Here is a 26,682-nt window from a genome sequence, read left to right as displayed (position 1 = left end):
CTGAAAATAAATGTTACAAAAATGAGTAGCTCTTGGCCATTTTCATTTTGTAAAAGTAGCTCTCACAAGGAATAACGTTGGTGACCCCTGATCTACACTATGAAGCAACTATAAACAAAAACTAAATTAAATAACTAAATACAAAATCTATATGAAATATCTATATGCCACTATATACTATTACTATATGAAAAATTAAAACTATGTACAAAATTGGGCACGGGAAGCCTTACTTGTTATCATTTGTAGTAATATTATTTGGGCATTGCAGCGCCGCAGCGCCCATTGCATCTGCCTTTATTGCCTAACGGGCCAGCCGGCTCTGTGTTTGCTATTTTATCTTATTTGATCCTATTTTTGTTTGACAACTGATATCCCCTGACTTCCATCCATAATAATGCTGTGATGTACAAACGGATGTGCGTCACGGTCTGAGCACAGTGGATTGAAATCTTGGATTGAAAGTAAGATTGTCAGCGATGAAGATGCTTGATTACTGTCCAGTGATTATTCACATGTGCGTTTGCTCTGCGTACATCTGCAGGTCTGTCTGCATTCATTTGGGTCACAGTTGCATGATGTGGCAAATGGTTAAGGTTGTGTAACTACACACATGGAATGTTTCTGCACTTCATTTAGAGGGAAATTTGGCAACAATTTCTTTTATTTGCCCTTTGTAGGTGCAGAACTACAAAAATAAAATGTACACAATCATTTCTGGGGGGGAAAAAAAAGAATACTGTACATTTGAATGCACTTTTGGAGCATTATAAATGAACAGTTTTGCAGTACATCCTAATTACGCATACAATCAAATATTTCCATTAAATTAGACTAAAATAATAAAAATGTAGCCAGCAATCATTCCAACTAGGAGACAACGAAGGCTATAGGTGGAGCTTCTTATTGTGTGAGCTGAGAGACTTGACACCACAATGGGGATTCCCGTCCGACAGAGATGACACTCCTCACCACAGAAGACACAAGGGTCCATGTGGCGGAGAACATCAGAATTATATGTTGTTTCTGCTCTCCTCGCTGTAAAGCAAGACAAAGTAATATGATTATGGCATCAAGATGACAACCTGATGATGTATGTGATTATGTTCAACTTGTAAATGATCACCATGTGCGCACTGAGTGATTTCACCTGACATCATGAGGTTTGTGGTGATAATTGTTTAGTAACAGTCAACATGTACTTACTGGGTTCATAGTAGTCATAAACCTGCACCAGAGCATCCTGGATGTGGGCCACTTTGAACATTCTGATGAGTGGAATTTGGATGCAAACTTCTGACTTGTTGAGCTGGAAGCACAATGCAATAAAATAAAATACAATGTTTTTATATATGAATCTAATAGTCTAATAATAAGATGTGTGGACCACCATGCGACTTCAAATAATAAAGACACACATTTGCAGGCCACGACACAAAGGTTTTGTTGTTATTTAGCTCTCGTGTACGAGAGGCTCAAAATATTCGAACTATCTTTCAGTTTGATGCACACAACTAAAAAAACAAGCATAGACAGAATTTGTGGCACACTGCTTGTACTGGATTGCATTACATCATGCAAGTGTACCGAACGACAACACGAACACGGTGGATGGCAAAACGCAACTGAACTGGAAGCAATTTGTGAAGTTGAGTGAACACGCATCACCCTATTTCCAAGACCTGCAGTTCTGCTCCTTCACACCTGATTTCATCACCATGTGACCTAGAAAATGGCATCATGGCTGGCTGTACCATATCTCCTCTAGCATTCACCATGGCAGTGGGGCTGAGTCGTAACCACGTGACACACCATACTACAGAAGAAGAAAGGACAGTGGCGCATTATTCCATCTTCTTGCGCTTTCCAAGGCCCCAGTATTTGAGAAGCCCTGGCTTACATGAACACAGCAAGCTAGAAATGCTTCTCTCAAGTCTCATGGAATAGTTTAAGTGCTGCAAAACAAGACTGCAGTTCACCTTCCCAGAATGCTGGAAGACAACCATTAGGGTTGTTACACCAGCACCAACAACAGGCTGGAAATGGACCTCAAAAGAAGCTGTGCAACAAGCTAAATCAACACTCCAGCATACTGAGATCATAAGCCATGCTCAGCAGGGAAGAGGAGATCTGGGACAATGCCAGGACGGACCATCCGAACAGAGAAGGTTGGTTGTCCTAGAGATCTGGCGCCAGAAGGAGGCTGCAAGATGTGCAGAGGCTGTCTCGCTAGCTCAGCAGGGACAATGGGTGAAGTTGGAAAACTCCTGCATGCCCCTTGTGCTCATCTCCATCTACTGGTTGCAAGGAGAACCACTCCCAAGGCAAGTATGCTTGGCGGCAGCAGCAAGTGTTAAAAACCCTGGATGCAGCTATTGGGCCGAAAAGAACAGCCAACAACGCCACTCTCCCAGGACACTTACTGTAGTCCCGGCATTATCCCTAGGTCGTAAAGAGAAACAAGGACAGCTGGACGGCGCAAGGGACTGGGAAATGTGGGCGGATGTTGGCCAACAGCTCACTATTCCATCACACAGTCCTTAAAACCTTAAAACCAGATCTTGTACTCTGGTCCAACTCTTTATGAACTGTCTGCTTCATAGAGTTGACATACCATGGCAGGATGCAACAAAAGAGGCTTATGAAAGGAAGATGCTCTGAGGGCAGAGGGTGGAAAGCAATAGTCTGACCAGTGGAGCTTGGCTGCCGTGGCTTCATCGGAACATCAACCATCAAAGTCCTTAAAAGGCCTGGAGATCTGTGGCCAAGCCATGCCATACACCATCAAAGAAATATCAGGGACAGCTGAGCGCTGCAACCAGTGGCTGGGGATGTGCAGGAAAGACCCTCGCTGGGCGCCAAGGAGTTAGGACCACACGCCCAGGCCTGATCAATCTGTGGTAGGTCAGACTCTGCAGTGTGTATTGTGAGCAAATCACCAAAACACCCTATGAAGTTGAGGTACGCTGCTGAGGATGGGTCCCTCTCTTATACTGATGGAAGACATTGTCAGCTAATGTCGTGCAGAGGAATAAAAGTGGATATATACCATTTTGTCCAATGCTTGATGAACATAGATCATGGATTTGGCTGGGTACCCCAGTGGTCAGTACTGGGACCAAAGTTGTTTATTTTATATATAAATGACTTCAAGACGCTACAGGAGTTTGAAGTCCAGGACCACAAGGCTGGCAAACAGCTTTTACCCACAGGCCATCAGACGTCTGTGTACTTAAGCAAAGAGATATTGATTGGGTCAATGAAAACAAATTTCTAGGTGTCATAAGAGATAATCAAATCAGCTGGAAATCTGTGCTGCCAAGTGTTGAAGTGGGATTCTGTCATGAAGGTTGTGGCGTCATGCGTAAACTTCATCAGAGCGAAGGGACGTAAACAGAGGCAGTTCCAATGTATTCCCGTATGAACTAGAGTCTGCGCATGGCGATGTGCTGTACTACACAGAGGTCCGATGGTTGAGCCGCGGAAGAGTTTTGAGGCGTTTTTACGAGCTGGTACCTGAAATAAACGCATTTCTTCATTCAAAAGATAAAACAGTCCCCGAGCTGATCGACCCAGAATGGAAATGGCACCTAGCATTTTTAACAGACATTTTTAACAGACGTGACAGAAATGCTGAACAGCCTCAACTTGCAGCTACAAGGCCAAGGGAAACTAATTTGCGACATGTATTCCCACATAAAAGCATTTGAGGTTAAACTCGGGCTGCTTTTGGAACGAGCGGAAAAAGAAGAAATTCATCCATCTTCCTGCTACCCAAAACCTCTCTGCAGAGAACCCAGCGGTCCCGTTCCCAGATGAAAAGTGTGTGGAAGCACTGAAAATGCTGAAGGCGGAGTTCGGTGTGCGATTCCGTGAACTACATGTTAATGCAAAAGATATCCGCCTTTTCCAGAACCGCCTTTTCAGATTTTTTTTTCCTGTCAAGATCCCAGAAAGGGTTAATATTGATTACACTGGCTTTATATGTGAAACTTTATTCTCTCATTCTGTTGATGCCGTATTAACTCAGTGCAAGGTTGTACACACTGTAAAATATTAACAGGATTTCACAGCATTTAACAGTATCATTTCACAGTAAAATACCGTGATCAAAAGCCCCTGTAAAATTGCAACAAATAATCGTAAAATGACACTGTACCCTTGCATTTCACAGTATTTAACTGTTATTTCACAGTAATCAAAATCCGCTGTACTTTCACAGAATATAAGTGTAAAAATCAAACACATAATTGTACAGCAGGTGGCGGTATGATGTTAAAGTGAGAGGGAACAGTAAAAAGAAGAAGAAGCCCTTCCAGAGTGCCACACCATGGAGCCTGCTTTTTTTTCCTTGAAGCCGTCCAAAACCGGTGAGATGTGGGAGCTCATCATAGACACGTGGGTGCTCATGGGAGCTGATGAGCTCCCTCTGGTGGCCCGGCGCCCGGCAGCGGGCAGCCATTGGCCAATTAAGTTCTCTGCTTGACGCAATGTCTGTGGTTACAAGTTAAAATAGCTTTGATTTCTTATTTTAAACTTGCATTGGTACTGTATGGTCTTGTATCTTTAAAAGCTACCTTTTGATTGTTAGTTGCTGTGTAGGATATGGTTATAAGAGAGACATTGAGTAATGACCTCCTGCCATTTCTAATGGCTTAATAAACTTGTTGGGAGGTTTTTTTTTGATAGTTTATGATTGGATGCTGCCAAGGAAAGGCCTCGTTTTCTCACTGACTTGAGAGCAGTGCAGTTTCTAAAGGACTAGTAGAAGGCTGAAAGTGTAAGAGGTGTCATGAGATGAGAAAATAGTCATAAATTAGCAGCACAACTATATAAGCAAGGTTAGTTTATACACTGGAAGCCAGTAATTTACATGAAAAAAAAATGTACAGTGCAGTATATTGGTAGGGGCCTTTGAGGCTTCCTTACTTGCTTTTTGGTGTTAAAAGAACAAATGAAGAGGGCCCCTGGCTACAGTATGTTCACCTCAGGCCTCAAAGTTGCTAAGTCCACCACTGAGTCTTTCAATATGTGGAGTAAAATTAGAGTATGGAACAGATTGAGTTACGAAGTGAAGCAATGTTCTAATAAGTGCCAGTTCAAGAAACAGCGCAAGCATATGACTTTTACAAGATACAAGAGGGAAGCAGAATGATGCCAACCTCACAGTACCTGTTATTATTTATGCCAGCATTCATTCATGCATTATTTATTTAATAAGTTATGATTTGTTATATATTCTGTGTCTGTTCATTCAGTATATGTTTCTGTCAGCATTTAGCCCTGCATGTAAGTCATCTATTGATTTATGATACATTATTTGTCTCGTTTCTTTCCTTTTTAGAACATTGCAGACACATGAAGTATTGTGAGTGTTAGCACGTTAAACACAGGACGTGAACAAATGATCAGTAACTGGAAAAGGAGTCCCGTTTAATAAGCTCTGCTTCCTCCTACTTACTACTTTTCGGGCATGTTGAATTGTGCAAGTGTAACCGTATTTTGTTCCTCATTGTAATTTTGTTAAGCATGTTTGAAATCAATTTAAATAAATTAAAGTTGATGAACACTCACAGAACGCAGGTAGAGGTAGACTCTCTGAGGCAGCGTCTCCACCTTTCTGATTAGATGTACTGGTGCAGAAGCTCCAGGAGAGACAGCGAAGCCACTGAGCATCCCTACGTCCAGTATAACCATGCCCGTATGGGCTATGACCTGACTGTTCTTTAATCTGCAGAGGAAGCAAGGAAAATGCCAAGTAGCTTATACAGAGTACCTGGGGGAAAAAATCTACTAAAAGGTCACAAACAATCTCATCAGACTGTAGCCTCTGTGAAGTCATCACGGGTTAGACCATTATTAAAGTTTTGAAGGTTAATCAGAGACTCTAAATTGTCCGTAAGTGTGAACGTGAGTGTGAATGGTTGTTTATTTTTATCAGTGAGGTGCGGTGAGGTTCCTGGCTGGTGAGGCACTGACTCATTATGTTAATGCCGGTCGCGCAATAAGGAGGATAACAAGAAACAGAAGACGATAATTAGCTTTTGTTAAAAACTCAAATACTTCTCAGACCCATTTATATATTACGGAGCCCTGGAGGGGACATGGAGAAAAAAAATATGATGGGTAAAAAAAAAAAAAAAAAAAAAACTTTTGCGAGATAACGCAATACTGTTTTGCGTTCCCTCGCAATACTGTTTAAGAGCATTGCACTTCCGTGTACGTATACTTCCGCGCTCAGAACGGAAACAAAACATACACGACAATGGAGTGGGACAAGTTTATTGAGTTTTATTTTGAGTTGGGCCTAAAATACAAAGATATTAAAACAGTGCTTAGCAGTAAACATGGGTTCGAGGTAAGTCAAAGACACCTAAAAAGAATCTGCAGCGAAAGAGGGCTCTCTCGTCGGAAGTATACGTACACGGAAGTGCAATGCTCTTAAACAGTATTTCGTTCCTTCGCAAAACAGTTTGCGTTATCTCACAAACGTTTTGCGAGGGAACGCAAAACAGTATTGCGTTATCTCGCAAAACTTTTGCGAGGGAACGCAAAAGTTTTGCATTATCTCGCAAAAGTTTTGCGAGGGAACGCAAAAGTTCGTTCTTTACCCATCATATTTTCTTTTTCTCCATGTCCCCTACGGGGCTCCGTAATATATATATATATATATATATATATATATATATTTGTTTTCATTAACTTTTTAAAAAATTAAAAACCATTTGTGGTCTCACCTTTTATTTGCATATAAAGTGCATGTGCCCGATCGTTCTCCAGGAAAAGCTGTTACTTTGTTGGAAATGTCTCAGCTTGGATATATAACTCTATATCTTCTCTATCAGTCAAGTTCATTCATTCAGCAGAGCATAAACATATATTTAATGCATTTGACATGTTGCCAAATATAGCGCTAGCTGGTGCTGCTGTCAAAAGGATGACAACAAGCACCTTCCAGTTCACGCACACTCCTTCACGGTGAGGTGAAGTACTGCCTACATTTCTCTGTATTTTATTGTTCGATTAGCAAGAAGAATGATGTCACACTTACATTAAAGACATTACACACACTGCAAAAAGTCATGGTGCATCATAAAAGTTTATATTTGTACATTATACTTGTTTTATTGCCGACATCCTAACAAACAGAAAAGGGAACGAGTTATCCGCTATCCAGTGCAGTGACACGGACTCAGACGTAGGCTCAGGTTGCGCACTTAAGATGAGAGGAGAGATTTGCCACAGCCTCTTCTCAGCTTTCTGCCTTGTATTTGGTCAGGAAATGTGCAAATTCTGAACATTTTGATTCGGAAAATGTTATAAAATGTATTAACATTTAACAGGGTCACTAACATGATTTATCAACTTTGCTTAAATATGTTATATATTGTATTTATGTTGTATATTGTTTGTTTTTTGGAAAGAAAATTTGGGGTATCACCCATTACTAGTAAAAACAATAAACAAGTGCATATTCATTTATGAAAAGTTTCAAATAAAAGTCCTCTTACCTGACACACACAGATAACAACAAGCGGTTGTGGTCTCCATCATCACTGACGTGCACTTTTAATTCAAAAGCCGCCTTGTCGCCGGCATGCAAGACGCGTTTCGGTGAAATCGTTTTGCTCTCCAGGTTGTAAAAGACATTCATCTGGAAGAATTCATGGGAGCGTTTAAGACATAAAATATTAGATTTTATGAAGAAACACTGAACTGTACCGGGTAATATCAATGCCAGTGTTTACAGGACACAAATGGGAACACTTCTTTACAGGACACACTTTTTTTAGTGGTAGTTGCAAATAGGGGACAAAAATAAGTGAGTTGCTCCATTGCAATCACAGATTGAAAATCAACATAATGAATCATAGACTGTAGAAACAGGTGGAGGGAGGACTATTGCTTGGAAATTGAACAGAATGAAAAGATTAACCTTTCACCAAAGTCTTGTGAGCGGTATAATGTGGAGACACAAATGCAAACAATACGCTAAGCTTCAGTATGCGTTCCAGATGGTAATCGGCAGGAGACCATCACGCTACATTTGCATTTAGCTGTTTTTTGTTTTGGCATTTACAAAGTATTACATTAGCTCACACACAGCTGCAGCTTTCAAGTGACTCAGGTCACGGTCTGGCTTTTAAAACCACCATTTATGGAGAGTTCAATATGTTGGAAACGTTCCAGCAATTTAAATGGGACTTTGGAGTTGTTGCTTAACTTTTTTCACGACATTCATTTCAAGCTGTAAATTGTGTTCTGTAACTGTGGAGTGGTTATTGTCAGCAAAAAGGAGAGGATAGAAAAGAAACATTGACGATTGCACCTGAAATATGGCAAATCCTCTTCCTTCCAAGTATACGGTGAGGTGAATGTCCTGCTCAGCATTGATCTGAAAAGTAGGAAGAAGTCAAAATAGTGTAACAATACCTCTGCAATGTACTGTATGCATCCAGAAACAACATATTCATCCGTCGCTTACCTCTTGCTGCTGATATGTTAGATAGGAGTTGGAGTTGATGGAAAACATAAATGAAGAGGCCGGAGCAGAGACATGGAGATGCAGGTCGATAGCCTTGGCGCCACTAAATGCAGCATAATTAGCCAGAGCCTGGAGCGCAATGACTGTGTCCTTAGGTGAGAAAAAGATCACAAATATGGTTTATGCATATAATGTATGGAATAAAAAAAGAGCGGGTTTTCTCCCGATCCAATATAATAATAATCCATCCATCCATCCATTTTCTATACCGCTTCATCCTCATCAGGGTCGCGGGGGCATGCTGGAGCCTATCCCAGCTGACTTCGGGCGACAGGCGGGGTACACCCTGGACTGGTCGCCAGGCAATCGCAGGGCACATATAGACAAACAATCATTCACAATCATTCAGTCGCCAATTAACCTAACATGCATGATTTTGGAATGTGGGAGGAAGCCGGAGTGCCTGGAGAAAACCCACGCGCACACGGGGAGAACATGCAAACTCCACACAGAAATGCCCAGGGGAGAATCGAACCCAGGTCTTCCCGATCTCCAGGCTGTTCGTATTGGCCAACGTGCTAACCACTAGACCACCGTGCGGCCCTAATAATAATACTACTAATAATAATAATAATATCCCACATAAACAACAAAGTTAAGTCTTATTTGATGAGATTTAACAGATCTTTTACACTGTTTGACCAAAAAGATATCACATATGGTTGCCGCGCCTTTGATAACGGCATGCATTTGCTGCACCATCGTTTCCACAAGCTTCTGCGATGTCACAACATTTATTTCTTTCTATTTCTGATTTGCATTCACTTTTTGCCAAGATCTTGTATTAATGGCGGGAGACTTGGAACGCCACACAAAGTTTCCCCACTGTTCTTCCACTTTTTAATAAAGCGTCGGACAGTTCTTAACCCGATTTTTGTCGTTTCTGCTCCTTTCACATCCTTGATGCGCCAGTAATTTGACCCTTCTGTAACAGATGAACATCTTTCCCACGACCAAAGGATCTTTCGACAAATGAGAAGCCCCTCAATGCATCAGTTAGGGTAAAATAACTTGTTACCTGCTCAAACATAATCACCCATGCAGCAGTTATCCAATGGGTGCCTCTTAGCTATTTGCTTAGTACAGTCCCGATGGTGACCTTTTTTTGGCCAGGCAGTGTATAACTGATGGGACTTTTTTTTTTAAATGTATTCGTATTTTATCTTTCCTTCCCAACCATTTTTTGCAAAATACATTTCATATAATAATCAAAATACTAAGTTAATTGGGACTTTCATTCATTTACATTTGAGTGGCATGTTTTGTTTTTATGTATTATGTTTTTATGTATCTATTTTTATGGCAATATCCAACACAAACAGATTAGTGATACAATTGATGTACAGTCGGTGGATGTTTCTGTTCATTCACACTTTTTGTGAAACCCTCACGATACCAAAAATAATGTGGGCGGTTAATTCATTTCCCCGATGTGTACCTGTGTGCTCCCGTAGCCACCAAGATGGTTCCTCTGCCTGCTTAACCATTTCATTATCGGAATGCCGTCAGAAAAGCTGCCACGTTGAATATGTGCCATCATCACATACGAAGCCATTTCGATCTGGGACGAGCGTGGCCGCCCTTCATATGACTCCAGACCAGCAGAGGATGCCCACATCATGACATCATCTAGGAAAGTGTCATATTATGCAGTAAATATACAGAGTAGCAACTTCAGGGTTCTAGGAAATTTATTAAAGTGATCTATAAACACAACAAATAATATCTGATCAAATTGTACTTGTTAAATTGAAATGGCTGTCAACTCTCAGCTGTATTTGTATTATTGACATATGTATTTACACATGGTGGTGAAAAAGACAAATTCAAAAGTAGTAAAATCAATCATAATAGGGGTTTAAAAAAAAAAAAAAAAAAAAAAAACAGTCAGAAAAATATGCCAGAACTTTGTAACCATAATAAATGAACCACTGTAACGTGCCCTTCAGCAAGGTGCTGAGCTTGGGCTGTCTGGGGGTGTGATTTGTACATGTATGTGACACGTTCTCTGAACCTGCTGACTAAAAACCTGACAAGGGAGTCAAAATTTAAAGTTGAGGTGCATTCACAACTTATTTTTTAGCTTATTTTTTGTAGTGTTATTACATTATTATTATTATTACAATAATAATAATAATAAGTTAACTAACGACGTGACTAACCGTGTTTTGAACAACGCATATGTAACGGTTGGTTAGCCAACGGCGGGTTAAGAATTTATATATATATATATAAATAAAATACCCTTGTGACCCTAGTGAGTATAAGCGGCATGGAAAATGGATGAATGGATGGACAAAATTTCCATTTCACCTACGAGTACCAATTTCTAAATATACATAGGATAGAATCCTCGCGAAGACCTCTGCAGGTGTCATCCACATCTCTATTCTATATGGATGCCGCATGTTAAACAGAGTAGACAATTTAGGTACAACAATGCTGAAAATGAACAATGAGAAGGTTGAAAGTTGACATTCCTAGTGTGCATATTAGTGTGCATACATGTTGCATATTAAATATCCAGAACATCCCACATGAAGTAGTGCTGCAATCATGATCTAATATCGATACAACTCCAATAAAACTGGAGGGAATCTGGCATAAGACATGTTAGATGGAATTCTATACTGTAGTATTGTACAATATGAGACAAGGTCATTGTTTGATATTCATGAACCTAATGTAAACAGAAATGTGATCCGGTGCATTGTCAAGTATCATATATCATTTTGTAAATTACCTCTGTAGTCAGCTCTCCTGCTCAACTCAGTCAGTGCAGTGCCCGCCACAGGACTTTTGGCGAGAGCTAAAGCATAAGCTGCCAGACACAGTGTGTAGTTACTGAGCGTCCCATTGGTCACATGCCCCTCCAGGTACGTTTGCATCATGAGCATATTGTTAAGGTACATTTCCTGCAGGAAAAAGAATAATAGAATAGTGTGAAATCGCCATGAACATGTAATATTCTCACATCTTCCAAGTAAAACTCACCACATAGGTCTTGCTCTCTAGTAAGGCCATCATTACATAAGCTGTGAGGGCCACAGGGCTGTTATCCAGTCCTCCTTGCATTTCTGTGTGCATCAAACTCCCCACCTCAGGGAACTCACCCTGGGGCCCCTGATGGTCTATGAGCCAGTTTTTGGCTCTATCTAGGACACTTTGGTCTATCTGCATGTACCGTTGTGCCTGGAGGAAGCACTTCAGGACGTAAGCTGTCAGCCTTCAACAGATAAAAGGGACAAACCCTGTGTAGCTACCATTATTAACAAAATCAATTTGCTTACTAGATACATTGACAGCTGACAAATACATTTAGCTAGAAGAAATGAAAGACATCAGAGCTTTATGCATTCCATTAGTAGCGGCTCTACCTGGTGGAGGACTTGCTGTACAGTGTTACATTTGCCAAAATAAAAAAAGGAGATGTTTTTGACCCATTTTGTGATTTCACTCAAAAAATGTTAATTGCACATAGATGTGTGGCCTACTTACATTCTGTTCTGCAAACAAAAATCTCCAACAATAAATCCAAAGTATTCCGGTGGTATATACTGTAGTAATAAGTTACCATGTGCTACCAGCAGTGTCACTGGCACCAAAAGCACTGAAGGACCCATCATCTCGTTGGTAGAGCAGCTGTCTTTGATACCCTGACCAAATATAATACTTGTTCATGTAGACTGTAGTTATTTTTTCATACATTCATTATTACTCGCTGTTGCATACCTTCAAACATATAGCCCAAAACCCTCTTCCGGATCTCCGGATGATCCTGTTTGGACCAGTCCAGGTACTGGAGCACATAAATACTTGGAGCAAAGTGGACCATGTTCTGCTCCCCACATCCAATAGGCATTTGAACCAGTGAATCCAGATGTTTGATGGACAAGGCCAAGACATCACCTGTGTTGCGTAACACAGTGCAAATGGGAATGTATTACTGATATGTTTTATTCATGCTGAAGCCTGCAGAAAAAAAAAACTGACAAACTTTAGCACAGCAGTGAGAAATTATACAAACTCTCCAAAACCCAGACACTATTCAGTTTCTCTCTGTTAAAATAAAACATATACAGTATCATACAGACGCTGTACTGTTCATATCTGTTTAAGGTGGTAAACTTTAAAGTCAGCAGGGGTTCAAATACTTATTTCCCTCACTGTAAGCCGGTGTAGCACCCAAATGATTCAAAAACTATTTTTTGTAAAATCATAACTATTTTAAACTCTTTACAGTCACATACCCCTTCAGATATCTGACCCGAAGCCATGTGCCCCCTACTCTACTAACTTCATATATTGAACATGATTAATTGTTTAATTAATTTTAATTCCAGGTCAAAATAAGGTAAGTAATAGTACACATATGTTCTGTTCCAATCTGATGTTGGAATCCTTTTGATTCTGTTTGAATGCGTTGAATTTGAGCTTAACTTTTTTTGTCCACAGGCAATCACTATGATTTAAATCTGCAAATTCATTTACTACCAAATTGAAGGGGAAAGATTAACAAACATGGTATGCTGCAGGAAACACGTCTAACATGTTAGCGCACTTAAAACGGCATCATCCGGCAGTGAATGTTGCATCTACAAGAAAGAAAACCAGCTTAGTGCAAACGCTGATAACTTCAGCATATAAACAACCTCTAGCAAGCAACTCTGACCGGGCCAAAGCAGTAACACCTGGTATTGGAGTTATCATAGCCACGAGATTACGTCCATATTCAGTTGTTGAGAGCGATGGCTTTAAGTACAGTCGTGGAAAAAATGATTAGACCACGTTCAATTTCATGCCTGATACAACTAAAGGTACCTTTGTTTGGACAAATATAACATTGACAACAAAAATAGCTCATAAGACTTCAATTGTTTGACAGGACAATGCTATAGCTACAGTATTCATTTAAAACTTTAGTGATTTTGGTTGCTATCAAGAAAACCATGAAAGTTGCTAGATATCAGCTCTTAAATTAAACTCTTATGAGCTATATTTGTTATCATCATTATATTTGTCCAAACAAATATACCTTTAGTTGTGCCAGGCATTCAAATGGATCAATAAACTGAAGAAACAAGGGTGGTCTAATCAGTTTTCACATGACTGTTTGTGAATAAAGTTCTTAAACCTCGCTACGAAATATCATCACGTCCTCACTTTAGCCAGAAAGTTATACCAACACTTTATGAAAAAGCTAAAAGTGATGTCGTCAACTAGCTATCACGTGTCCGCAACAGATGATTGGACTTCAAGCTCAACAGAGAGCTATTTAACGGTAACTGTAACTGTCCAGTACATTTCACTACAATGTTTAAACAATTGTTTAAATACAACAGTTTATTTTATTATTATTTTTCTATTTATAAAAAAAACTCAATCTAATTTATTTGAAATATCACTTTTTTTAAATAAAGGCATTTTAATGAAAGTCATTTTTCTCTTCCTCTTTTGTACTGAAAATTAACCAAACCGAGCACTTCAAGAAACTGAACCGAACCAAAATTACATTTGAGTGTACCGTTACACCCCTAGTCTATATTGTATATTGAAAGAATACTGTGCTTGGCCGTTATTTTAGTTACAAAGTATCACCTAAAGGATTACACTTTATTTACAAAGACAATTAGGATTTTTACTAAAGTATTACCTAAACCAAATTAATACAAAAGCTAAACACAGGGTATAGGCTCGTCCTCGATACCTACTGTATATACTGTACACCAGTATTTTAATCATGTGCATATGTTTTCCAAATAATGAAGCTACAAAATAATGGCAAGTGCAGATGTACCCACTAACGCCACATTGGCTCTCTGGCTGCCTTGTACCACATCTGGTGGCAAAGAGATGGAGATGGACTTGGAGTTGTTGTAGGTGTGTGGTGCCAGTTCCAGGAAGAGCGTTTCTGAGAAGGACTGTTCAAATCCTTCAGGCTTAAAGAACATATAAGATTCATTAGGCTCAAATGCAAATACAAATACTATGTTTTGCGTATAGATACTTGGCTTGTAGTGCTTTTTTGTGAGAAATCTCATCATTCTCACTGCACAAAATGAACATGCACTCAACAAAAATATAAACGCAACACTTTTGTTTTTGCTCTCATTTTTTATGAGATGAACTCAAAGATCTAAAACTTTTTCCACATACACAATATCACCATTTCTCTCAAATATTGTTCACAAATGTGTCTAAATCTGTGATAGTGAGCACTTTTCCTTTGCTGAGATCATCCATCCCACCTCACAGGTGTGCCATATCAAGATGCTGATTAGACACCATGATTAGTGCACCGGTGTGACTTAGACTGCCCACAATAAAAGGCCACTCTGAAACGTGCAGTTTTATCACACAGCAAAATGCCACAGATGTCGCAAGATTGTCGTAATTCCGTACCTTCACAAGCACTCTCCAAACAAGGCAATCTGAGGAGTCTGCAGATATGGCATCCACAGATATCTCCATTTCCCCAAGAGCCACAGGCCTGATGGGGAACAAGGCTGCGGCAGAGACGTAGCCCTCTAAGATGAGCGTTTGGGCATTTACCACGCCGATGTCACCACGTTTTTCTAAAACAAACTCAAAGGCTTCACTTTGTGAAAGCAACAAGATCACCTGTTGAAAAACAAATATGTGTTTATGAATGACAGTCATAGAATATGATCGTCTTGGAGCATTTTCTTCACTCGAATATAGTCCTCCTTACCTCTAAGTCCCTTTCTAAGTGGTTGACGATGTTCACCTCCATTACAAGCTCCTCTCCTCTGATGAGGTATGATGGAACATTAAGAGACAATGAGAAATCCTTGGACACCATCAGCTGTGAATGAGAGGCTAACATGTAATATTTTAAAACAATCATACAGTTTTTGCTCCCATCTTTCATTAGCTGAACTCAAATAAAATGTTTTGTCTATACACAAAAGGCCTATGCCTCTCAAATATTATTCATATAAATCTGTCAGTGAGCACTTCTCATTTGCCAAGATAATCCATACACCTCACGGGGTGGCCTTTTATTGTTGCCAGCCTAACACACACCTTTACAATAATCATAAACTATATGACTTTTTGTGTACATATGTAACCCGCCCTGTTTTCGCACCGCCACTCTAAAATCCACTCTAACTCAAAATTGGGCCAAGTTATGAATATTTCGGGGCTTAACCGCATAAGCTTTGCATACATTTTTGCCTGATGTGTCCATTTTAGTTTCTGTAGAATACCTGAACAGATATTGAAAGAAATGTGTGAAAGGCTATAAGAGTGTTTGTCATTCCATTCTAAATCTAATAATAAAACTGACAGCTTCCACATTTCATGAAAGATTTTAGAGGGTATCTGTGGGATTTTTTTTTCTGATTCACCAAGAAAAGCATTTATCATTGTAAAAGGCTTGTATTGTGACATGTGTTATTAGTTACCTTCTGCGGCACAGGAGTGAAGCCCAAACCCAAGTCGTCTGACATTACCAGTGCTGTGGCAGCTAAATATGTAATATCATCTGGAACTGTTATATCCCCACTTATCCATGTTTTGTTACTGGAGAAGAAACAGAAGTACATTCATTACCTTGTATTCATGCTGCACATTCTCCTCTTTCTTTGAAGCTGAGAATTGGATGTGGTTAACTCAAACAGCTCACCTGAGAACAGCATCGAACCACAAAAGGGGCTCACTTCTGTCCACCCAGTGTGTCCAGTACTTCTCCACTAAGAGGGCATCCCTGACTGAAGTGCAAATCAAGATCACAGGAGGGGACCATTGTGTAGAAAGTAAGAATTGTTTGTGTGCTTTCTGCTATCATGAACACACCATTTTCTGATCCATCCACCATGTGTTTTTCTTTATGCAGTCTAGCATTGGACAGCATCTTTACCTTGCATCCCTGTGGTACAATGCAAATGAAGGTGCATAAATAAGACCAGCCTGCACTGTGAGATATAAGATGAAAAGGTGTCGTTTAAAAGGTGAATTAACTCCACACAAACAAATTACAAACTACCAGAGCTTTGATGAGATGAGAAAATGCTCATGTTCGTACATGTAAATGTTTTTCTTTTTGTACTTTCGTCTACAAGCCTCGGGCCATGGACCTGGCATACTAGAGTTACCAGCTCTTACAAGGAAAACAACAAAGCAGGCAGGTAAGTTCCATCAAGACTAACTGGTTCAGGCCATGGTCACAATCTGCAAACGTGTATACTGTGTTGGGAGACTTGGGAACAGATTAAAGAGAAAATTTGTGCAAACTGAAATGAGATATCAAATGTTTATATTTATGTTTTTACTATGTGTTCAGGTTTTTAATATTTATATACAGTAGATCCCTGCTATAAAGTATGTGGGGGTTGCATTCTCAGACCACCTGTAAAAAAATCCACCCATAAAAATGTCTAATTTTACAACTGTTTAACATCAATTTGCTTGAGGAAACGCTGTGTATTTGCAATGAATTAGCTTGACAGTTACACCCAAACTCACTAGTGATGTGCGATGAAACAGATTTTTTTCCCCCAATCCGATTCTATTTTTACATACTTGTATTTATGGCTTTTATCGTTTTTACTTCTTGTTTCAAATATTTTACTGTTCTAAGTGTCTGTTTTTATTTGATTTGTACTTTTACTTATTTATGGTTTTACTAGTCTGTGCAGCACTTTGGAAACAGTGTTTATAAAATGTGCTATATAAATAAATCGGATTGGAACCGACACAAGTCATTATAGAAATAAAATGGCTCAAAATGTATAAAAAGTCAAACGCACAGCACACTTGCTCACCCACGACTCCATTAGTGTGCATAATAAAATCAATCAATCAATTAATCAATGCCATGGCTCCTCTTGCCTCCTCTAAATTGATGACAGATGCCACCTTCCAAAGTAGAAATAATAAAAAACTCAAAATAAGACTGGGAATATTCCAGAAAGTTTGACAAACAGCAGTAAAACAGCACTGTAGACACGATCAGACAAGCAAACGGGCCGTGGCTTGATTGCTTTGAGTGAGCGCAGGCCAGCGAGGTCCACGAGAGGGAAGCAGAATCGCACTATAGTCCAGCACCGTACATATAGCCAAGTGTAGTGCTTCTCAAATAGTGGGGCGAGCCCCCCTGGGGTGGCACGGTGAACTGTCAGGTGGGGTGTGAGAGGCAGAGGTGCACTTTCAATATTATTGCAGACCTGCCAACATGTATGAATTTGTCGTACTCAGCATGCGATTGGATTTATGAATACGCTCGTATGCTTCACTGCTCTCCATTTTCTTGCATTTTGCTGGTTTCAGTTTCGAGTTCAGTCAGATAAATACATAGATATTAGTTTCTCAGTAGTATTTCAAATCGTGGGGGCATGACAGAAAATAATTGAGAACCACTGGCCTGGTGTGACGATGCCATTTAACATCACTTTGCAAGAGTTTGTATGTGACTCTTATATTGAGGCTCCTGTCAAATGACTTTTTAAAAATCAATTATGCTCCACAGAGAGACCTTAATCATACCTGCCGTGCTTTGAAATCCCAGTAAGCCTGTGGAGCATCATCGTGAACTGCCATCACCAAGATTCCGACATGGGAGTTTGGATCGTTGCCTGTCACAGTAAGCAATACCTGCTCACCTGGCTGGGCTTTTTCACTGCTCCAGTTTAAAGACACCTGCATAAGCAGACACACCTATTATCACATATGCAGGTATATTGGATGCGGAGCTTCAGAGGTGGTCCGTACATATTGTTGTTGACTGATGGGGATCTGCGCAGTGTCACTAATGAGCTCTCCATCAGGGAGGATAGAATACACAGTGATACAGGCCTCAGGGGACCAGGACAGTGTCGGCACCAGAGAAAAAGAGGAAGAAGTCTTTGTCCCTGCTGTCACCACTTGACCTCGAGAGCTCACCTAGAAGTACAGCAAGAAAATAGTAACTTTTTTGCTAGTGCTATCGAGAAATCACCATGTTGATTACGTAACATCTAAAGTAGTTAAATTAGTGCTTGAAGTATTTCACGCCACCTTTTGTCATATATTTTTGATATTGATTTTTTTGTCTATTATAATCCCCAGAAATGTATTTTATTTCGTTAAATCGGCACTCAGTGTCCTTTCCCGTCCCACTCAAGCTTGACTAAGTCGCCAATAAACATAGCACGCACCTTGTGGTGGGATAGCAAGCGAATAGCACGGATGCGAGGCGCATTCACAGACAATTTTTTTTTTTTGGGCTAAGACCCCACAACTCACTGAAAACGGCTCCGTGACCCACTTTTTCAGTCATGACCCACCAGTTGAGAATCACTGATCTAAACGATACGCTATCCTACCGATAGTTTCTTAACTCAACAGTCTTGTCTTTGATCTGTTTGCGGGAAGGCTGACTTTTGTGTACAGTATGTTCAGGGTCGCAGTCAGACCTGGACTGGACTGGTCACTAGTGAATCACAGGGCACATATAAATACAAGACACCCATACTCTTACTCACTTTCACTGAGTGAGAGCTAAACTAACATCCTGGTTTGGAAATAATTGACCTTGGTTGCCTTATGTCAGCGATACAAAGGAATGACTTCACATGTCTGACTAAACATACAGTACCACATAATGGAGCTTGGTTGGTTGGAATGTGCTTTCCACATCTAATTGAAGAGGCAATCCAACCTGGAAGATGAATATATACATTAATATAATAAATTAGGAAAAAATAGACAATTAATTATTAAAAAAATACTACTAATAATATGTACTATGAATGTTTATTACTGTATCCAGTATAACATTCATTTGCAAAAAGTGTAATACCTTTGCAGGTAAGTTTGGGGAGATCAGAAGATATGAGCCGCTAGGAGATGAGTAGTTGTTGTAGAGTGTCAGCGTTTCTACACTTGACTGAAACGTGGCCTGTATAGATTATTTTTTTTATTTTAATTTTTAAGCATACACTTAAAAACACAAGGATCTCACAGGTTGTTTTCATTAAGATCAACCTTTTGAGTTCTTTGAACAAATAAATACCCACCTGAATTAAAAGCATCTTTACTTCATCCTGTAATTTAAACTGAATGTAGATGTTCCCATCCTGAGGCACTGGAAGAGTCATTGTGGTAGTTTCGGCCTCCATCGTGGATGTTCTCTGAGTGACGTCAACCACAGCGGAGTTCATTCGATCCACTGGGCTCAGAGGCTTTCTGTCGTATCTGCAGATGCTAAGCTGAGAAATGTAAGCGGAGAAGGTTGCATTGGAGTGTAGCTTATGGCTATTTGATTGAAAATACAGGATCTGTACAATGCAGATGAGTAACTATCCCACTTTTGTAAAGAAGGCTAAAGATGGCTTCAGTGACGGTGGGAAATCACCGAACTTAAGCTCGTATGAGTTCCTCCTCAGGTGGATGGCAACAGTTCTGCTGACTTTGATTCCTTATGTGAAATGACAAGTATATGTGAATACCACACAATTATACAGTGTAGCTATGATTTACAGGGCAGCCAACCTGTAGACTTGTCAGTAATGCACGCTGTAATGTGTACAACATCCATTTTTGACGCATGGATGCTCTGAAGCTGACTTTTGCTGAAGGAAAACTGAGCTGACCCATAGATCTGTAGGGAACAAAGAAAAAAATAGTCAAATCTGCACTGCACAAAACATGCTCAACACCTAATACATCCAATAAATGTTACTTTCACAAAGATGACTTGAATCTGCTTCAGTAGCGTAGACCTTCACCAAGGCCTAACAATCTTTAATTCTCTCAGGGTCACCTTCATTTAATTACGCATTACTAACACAGACATGACGGACAATAATAAAGTATTCCACATTTTTAAATGAAGAAAAATCCTTGATTCAGCAATAATTTTAAAAGTTGACACTTGGTCCATGCCAAACCCAAAGTTTTATAGAAATTGTTTTGTGTGTTCTTAACTAATAAATGCATCCCTAGCATGGATGCTAATAATGCTTCACTTTCGGCACAGTCAGAGAGGCGTGCCTTTAACAATATGTTCATTACTGTAGTTGCATATTAGAAATACCTCTCGGTATCATGGAGCACTGCTCCATAAACTATAGTTCTATACTACAAAGCTCACCTCTTTAGTTTGTGTCAAGTCATCTACAGCAGACAGCTGAGTGAGTGACACAGCGAGGGTTCCTTGAACAGGTTGTCTGCTAGGATAACTTGAAGAGAGAGACAAATGATTCCGTGATTAGCATGGTATATATTCATATGTGATATTATTCATATGCTTGTGTGATACTGGACCCACATGGCTATTACTGATCCTGAGATATCCTCTCCAATTAGGACCTGAGGTGGCGTCTTCACCAGTACGTCAAAATGGGGGGGCTCTGCAACAACAGGCAGTGCATAAGTAGGATTAGAGGCGTTAACGCAGCTTAGTTGTTAGAACACAAATATTACAATAGTTCCTGCAAATATCCTTGACATCAGTACTGGAAGAAAAAACATTCACATTCTTATGGCTTAGGCCCGGGACTGAGGCGGGCCTCCCTTGGGGGGCTCTAGAAGACTTTTGGGAGTGTGCGGCAGCTTGAGAAAAATAAAGAAAATCATCTTTTTCAAACTGGTGCTGCTAACTTTAGTTATGTCAAAGGCAAAATAAATGCTATTTAAATGTTATTTAGTCTATAGTGCGTGAGAAAACAGAGTCTGGGGTGAGCAGAAAACCCTTCAAAATATGTTCAAGGAAATCTTTTTTTTGGTGGGGTGCCCCAGCCATATTATGCTCACTGAGGGAGGGAATATAACACTGGCCTGCACTGTGAAAACCCCTGGCTTTGATTCTATTTTGATCAGGCAGGCCCTAAGGTGGTCAAATCAAGTAGGTAATTCTTGTATTAATTTAATTCGATTAGATTTTTGGGTAGTATCCCATTCTTGAAAAGACATTTTAGAAGGATTTGTCAAACTGATTCATTTGTTTATCATTACTTAAATTATTGCTTAGTCTATATCCTTCATTTATTTATACATCATTCATGTTTGTCATTTACCGTATTTATCTTTCATCTTTTTATCTAATTATTTCTTTCATGTACTTGTTCATGTATTTTTTATTTATTTTTCTTTTAACACTTCTTTTCTTTCACCACGGCATAAGCTGTCTATCAATTGCTGCATATTCTCTATTCTCGTCCCTCACGGTTCGAATTTCGCAGTTAACGGTTTTTCAAACATCCATCCATCTTCTACCGCTTATCTGAGATCGGGTCACGGGGGCAACAGCCTAAGCAGGGAGGTCCAGATTTTCTTCTTCCCGGCCACTTCGTCCAGCTCCTCCTGGAGGATCCCGAGGCGTTCCCAGGCCAGTTGGGGGACATAGTCTCTCCAACGTATCCTGGGTCTTCCCCGAGGCCTTCTACCAGTCGGACTTGCCCTGACTTGCCCTCCCCAGGGAGGCGTCCGGGAGGCATCCTGACCAGATGCCCAAGCCACCTCATGTGGATCCTCTCAATGCGGAGGAGTAGCGGTTCTACCCTGAGTCTCTCCCAGATGACAGTGCTTCTCACTTTATCTCTAAGGGAGAGCCCAGCCAGCCTATGGAGAAAACTCATTTCGGCCGCTTGTACCCGCAATCTTGTCCTTTCGGTCACTACCCAAAAGATCATGTCCATAGGTGAGGGTAGGAATGTAGATCGACCGGTGAATTAAGAGCTTTGCCTTTCGGCCTTTCGGCCAGCAGGACCACATCATCTGCAAAAAGCAGAGACTCAGTCCTGCAGCCACCAAACCGGAACCCCTCAACGCCCTGGCTGCGCCTAGAAATTCTGTCCATAAAAATAATGAACAGAATTGGTGACAAAGGGCAGCCCTGGCGGAGTCCAACCCTCACTGGAAACGGGTCTGACTTATTGCTGGCAATGCGAACCAAACTCTGACACCGGTCATACAGGGAACGAACAGCCTGAATTAGCTGGTCCGATACCCCATACTCCCAGAGTACTTCCCACAGAATTCCTCGAGGAACACGGTCGAATGCCTTCTCCAAGTCCACAAAACACATGTAGACTGGTTGGGCAAACTCCCATGCACCCTCAAGGAGCCTGCTCAGAGTGTAGAGCTGGTCCAGAGTTCCACGACCAGGACGAAAACCACACTGCTCCACCTGAATCCGAGATTGAACTATATGACAGATCCTCCTCTCCAGAACCCCTGAATAGACCTTACCAGGGAGGCTGAGGAGTGTGATTCAACGATAGTTGGAACACACCCTCCGGAACCCTTCTTAAAAAGGGGGACCACCACCCCGGTCTGCCAAACCAGAGGTACGATTCCGTGTTTCAGTAATATTACTTGACCAAACGTTTTCTGACATACCACGCTCCTAAACAAGTAAGAAAAGTATGTATGCTCTGTGCTGATATCGGATTGGTATCATCTGATATTCAATGCTGCAATGTCAGAATCGGATTAGAAGTGAAAAAGTTGTATTGGGACACCCCTACTCTGGAACCAATTAAACTATCATTGCTGAGAATGGAGAAGAGGTCGGATTAAATAACCTCTGCTTCTTCCTATGTATGTTGAATTTGCAAGTGCAAAGAAACTCGTGATGTGAAACATGTGATGTTCCTCAGTGTAACCTGTTAAGAACTGTATGTCCCAAATAGATAAAACCATTATCATCATCACTCTACTAATGGATGGAATGTAAATATAGTGGTTACCGTAATGCTCCACAGTGAATGTTCTCTCATCAGTCACATGCTGTTTTGGAGGGGCAGGGAAAAAGTTTAGTGGTAAAAGTTGATCAGCCTTCAGGTGTTCCTGACACAAATCAAACGTCACATTTTAAACTCACCTGCACTGTCATGGTGACTGCCCACTTTCCCAGAGGAGGGGTCGGGGATAAATGAAATTCCTGAAACACAATCCCGTGATTCCCAGTGGACTGCCAACTGTCTACCACATTCCCAGTGGGATTCTTCAAAGTGACAAAAGAACATCAGTGGCACTTCCCATCACCACACAATGCCCGACTAAAAGCTCTTCATCTCCTTAGGCCACTAGCACATCAAATCTGTACCTTAATGGAGATATCAATTCTTCCTCTGTACAGACGATTATCCAACTGAAGACACGCGGTCCACACTTTGACAGCATCTCCTGGATGATATTGCGAACGTTCGGTTTGAAGGAAGCAGGAGACATTCCTGAGGTCAAACCTGATGGTGGTGACGTTGGAGAAGACGATGTTGTCCCCATTGTAGCCCATCAACGTCAGATTTAAATGTGAATTTTGAGTTATGGAGGGCGGAAGCTGTAGCAGTGTGGGATGGAATCAGTAGAAACATGTAATACTGAAGCCGCAGCAACTAATAAACCTTTGGTTGATTTGATTACACACGTATAGTAAAAGGAGGAGGGAATACTCACTGGTGGGAGAGTAAGCAGCTGAGTCACACCTTAAAAAACAGGATGTTTTATACGTACAGTATGTGTACAGTATATGCTCATTACAGTTAAACAAGAGGTACTTCTGCACAATTACTATAATGCATTACAGGTAATAATGCATTTGGCGTAGAGCTGTGGACATGTTAAATATTTTGACCATCTCATGTACTTAAATAAAGTAACCAAATTATTAGATACATCTAAATGTGACAGACCACTGCAGACTACAAACAGTGTCAGTCGTCAGGAAAGAGACTCATCTCTGGGGAGTTAGCTGGAAAACTCACAAGCAGACACACGCAAACTCTACACAGGTATGCTCCAAGACATATTTGAGCCCTTAATCTCCTGACTATGAGTCTGTGTAGGCTCTCAGTCGTACAGGAGTTGTCCATCGAGGAAAAGGCTTCTTGAGACGTCATCTGTACTTCTGTGAAGAAGGTGTCGGACGTTTCGCTCCTCATCCGAAGAGCTTTGTCAGCGAACTAATAAGTGCTGGTAGCTTAGGCCTTAAATACAGTAAGAGTGGGCGGAATTGGTGTGCCAACACCCTCCTCCTATTGGTTCCTTACACTAAGCCTGGGCGGAGTAGTGGTATAATCCTATCCTGTTATTAACACCTCCGATAAAAGGGAAGTGTCGCTCCCTGAATTGGGTATGAACGACTCTGATACTGGCTTGTTAGCATCTATTGTTCTGGCTCGGCCCTGCCTTCACCTCATTTGCAAGACTAAGAGCTGTGGGTTTTGGTCTCAGTAACCTGCTGAACACAGGGTCCAAATTAAACCTCAAACCACCATTCCGATTCAATGATGGGTTCTGGAATAGAATTCTATTGGATGGAATAGAATTCTATTCCATCCATTCCTCATCTTTACAGTGGATGGAATAGAATTCTATTGGATGGAATAGAATTCTATTGGATGGAATAGAATTCTATTCCATCCACTGTAAAGATGAGGAATGCAAAGAGCACTACATTGGGGAAACTAAGCAAATGCTCCAAAAAAGGCTTTATCAACATCGCAGGGACAATGCTAGTGGTCCTCAATCAGCAGTACATCTACACCTGAAAGCTACCAATCACTCTTTTCAGGACAGCGAGGTAAAGATTTTGGCCAAAGAAAACAGATGGTTTGAAAGAGGAGTAAAGGAAGCTATTTTTGTCAAACAACAGAACCCATCATTACTGTATTTAAGGCCTAAGCTACCAGCACTTATTAGTTCGCTGACGAAGCTCTTCGGATGAGGAGCGAAACGTCCGATACCTTCTTCACAGAAGTACAGATGACGTCTCAAGAAGCCTTTTCCTCCTGACTATGAGGCCAACATGCTAACCACTCAGTCACTGTGCGGCTCCAAAAGTGGGTGCCGGTTTAGTTTCAGTTCCAAATGTCCTATTTATGCTCATGAACAACAGTGAATTCAGAGTTTCTAACAGTCTGTATAATTACTATGATAACTATAATTACTGTGGATCCACACACATTTGAGATTCAAATTCAAAGGCCTTCATTCACCCTAAGTCACTAATAATTTTTACATACGTCAAAATACAGGTCAGGTCAAATGTACAGCATACATCTACCACTGTTAAAAAAAAGCCCACAATTTTTGTGAATCTACTGTATAACTATCATTACTATAAAGAGTTGTGTGTGTGTCACCTCCTTGGAAGTTCTCTGTTTGGGCCACTTTAATGTTGAGGTGTGAGACTTCAGCCTTGACCCTGACAGGGAGGTCGGAGAGAACGGTGACAGCCAGCAGAGAGGGCGTCCCAGCAGGCAACACCTCAGGTCCTGTCAGCACAAATAATGTCCTGGCACTGTGTGGACAGTCGAGGTCATGGAAGCAAATAGTTGGGTTTCATTTTGCAATGACAAACTACGGTTGGATAAATTGTTTTCATGTTACTTACTCTTGAGTAGAGCCGGTCTGAGCAGAAAAAACAACTCCCAAACACACAAGGGTCCAAATGTCATCCATATTTCTTCAGCCTGCTACTGTAACATTGACAGAATTCTCTTGTGGAGTCCCGACTGAAAGTGAACGCCACCAACAAGCTCAACTGACCTGAGCCTGCCGGAGACAAAAGGCCATCTTTCTCCCCCAAGGAGGCTGTCACATGGTATTCCACACAGATTCATGTGACGCATGATGCACACACATCCTATATCATATCATCTGCCACACAATGGATGTGATTTCACACCCTCTTCACACCTTTGCCTGGAGGCACCTTTCTCACCATTTGTCTATTTGGACAATTTACAGTTCTGTTCAATGCACAGCAGATATTGCCTTCATAGAGAGCAGGCAATACAACCCATTCAAACTCATAGACATTCATTCAACACTTTACAGATAATGTGTTAGATTTTGAACTCACAGGGTTACAAGACAGGAGGTGTGATTGAAGCAGGCCCATTTTTAAAATACTTTTAAAGTAAAATCATGCATTACTGTATAGTTAATGCCTTTTGGGTTAGTTTCAACATTTCCAGCATGGCAAACAAAGCAAATAAACAAGAATAAATAAGCAAAACATGTACATGTTTGGAGTCAACCCAGCCGTCATAGTAGTACTGTATAATTTATAATGTTACGATAATATACAGTGAATAAAACACACATTAGCTCATCATTAGTCACTGTTACATACTGTACCTTGAAATTATAGTTGACACTAATAAATTTTTTAGATGTACAAT

General features: G+C 40.6%; 1 protein-coding gene and 1 long non-coding RNA gene across 3 annotated transcripts in view; one reads left to right on the top strand and one right to left on the bottom strand.

The window, feature by feature from the left end:
• The window catches only part of LOC129192099 (uncharacterized), a 70,041-nt gene that overhangs the window by 19,404 nt on the left and 23,955 nt on the right, over positions 1 to 26,682 (top strand). Inside the window, exons 2-5 of one of the 2 annotated variants that reach the window (XR_008573349.1) lie at positions 16,162 to 16,326; positions 16,407 to 16,521; positions 16,633 to 16,698; positions 18,039 to 18,152. This is a non-coding gene — a long non-coding RNA (uncharacterized LOC129192099). Of the gene's footprint in view, positions 1 to 16,161; positions 16,327 to 16,406; positions 16,522 to 16,632; positions 16,699 to 18,038; positions 24,292 to 26,682 lie in introns of those variants that run through there. The other variant, XR_008573348.1, reaches the window with a different exon arrangement.
• Positions 69 to 26,417, bottom strand: LOC129192098 (CD109 antigen-like). The gene is given in 33 exon segments (XM_054795645.1): positions 69 to 1,038; positions 1,207 to 1,309; positions 5,575 to 5,731; positions 7,512 to 7,654; positions 8,330 to 8,395; positions 8,486 to 8,635; positions 9,984 to 10,174; positions 11,289 to 11,460; positions 11,540 to 11,771; positions 12,120 to 12,201; positions 12,278 to 12,454; positions 14,343 to 14,484; positions 14,948 to 15,166; positions 15,258 to 15,371; positions 15,976 to 16,093; positions 16,197 to 16,281; positions 16,367 to 16,439; positions 18,056 to 18,208; positions 18,281 to 18,451; positions 19,146 to 19,208; positions 19,350 to 19,448; positions 19,567 to 19,758; positions 19,858 to 19,967; positions 20,042 to 20,150; positions 20,643 to 20,730; positions 20,820 to 20,901; positions 23,242 to 23,281; positions 23,376 to 23,498; positions 23,601 to 23,834; positions 23,951 to 23,979; positions 25,639 to 25,790; positions 25,890 to 25,980; positions 25,983 to 26,417. Coding segments are annotated over 33 exon segments (4,314 nt in total). The 5' UTR covers positions 26,128 to 26,417; the 3' UTR covers positions 69 to 829.

This window comes from Dunckerocampus dactyliophorus, chromosome 13 (genome assembly GCF_027744805.1).
Source record: "Dunckerocampus dactyliophorus isolate RoL2022-P2 chromosome 13, RoL_Ddac_1.1, whole genome shotgun sequence".
Lineage (NCBI taxonomy): Eukaryota > Metazoa > Chordata > Actinopteri > Syngnathiformes > Syngnathidae > Dunckerocampus > Dunckerocampus dactyliophorus.
The sequence above is the reverse complement of the archived record's forward strand: the minus strand, read 5'-3'. Positions and strand labels throughout refer to the sequence as shown.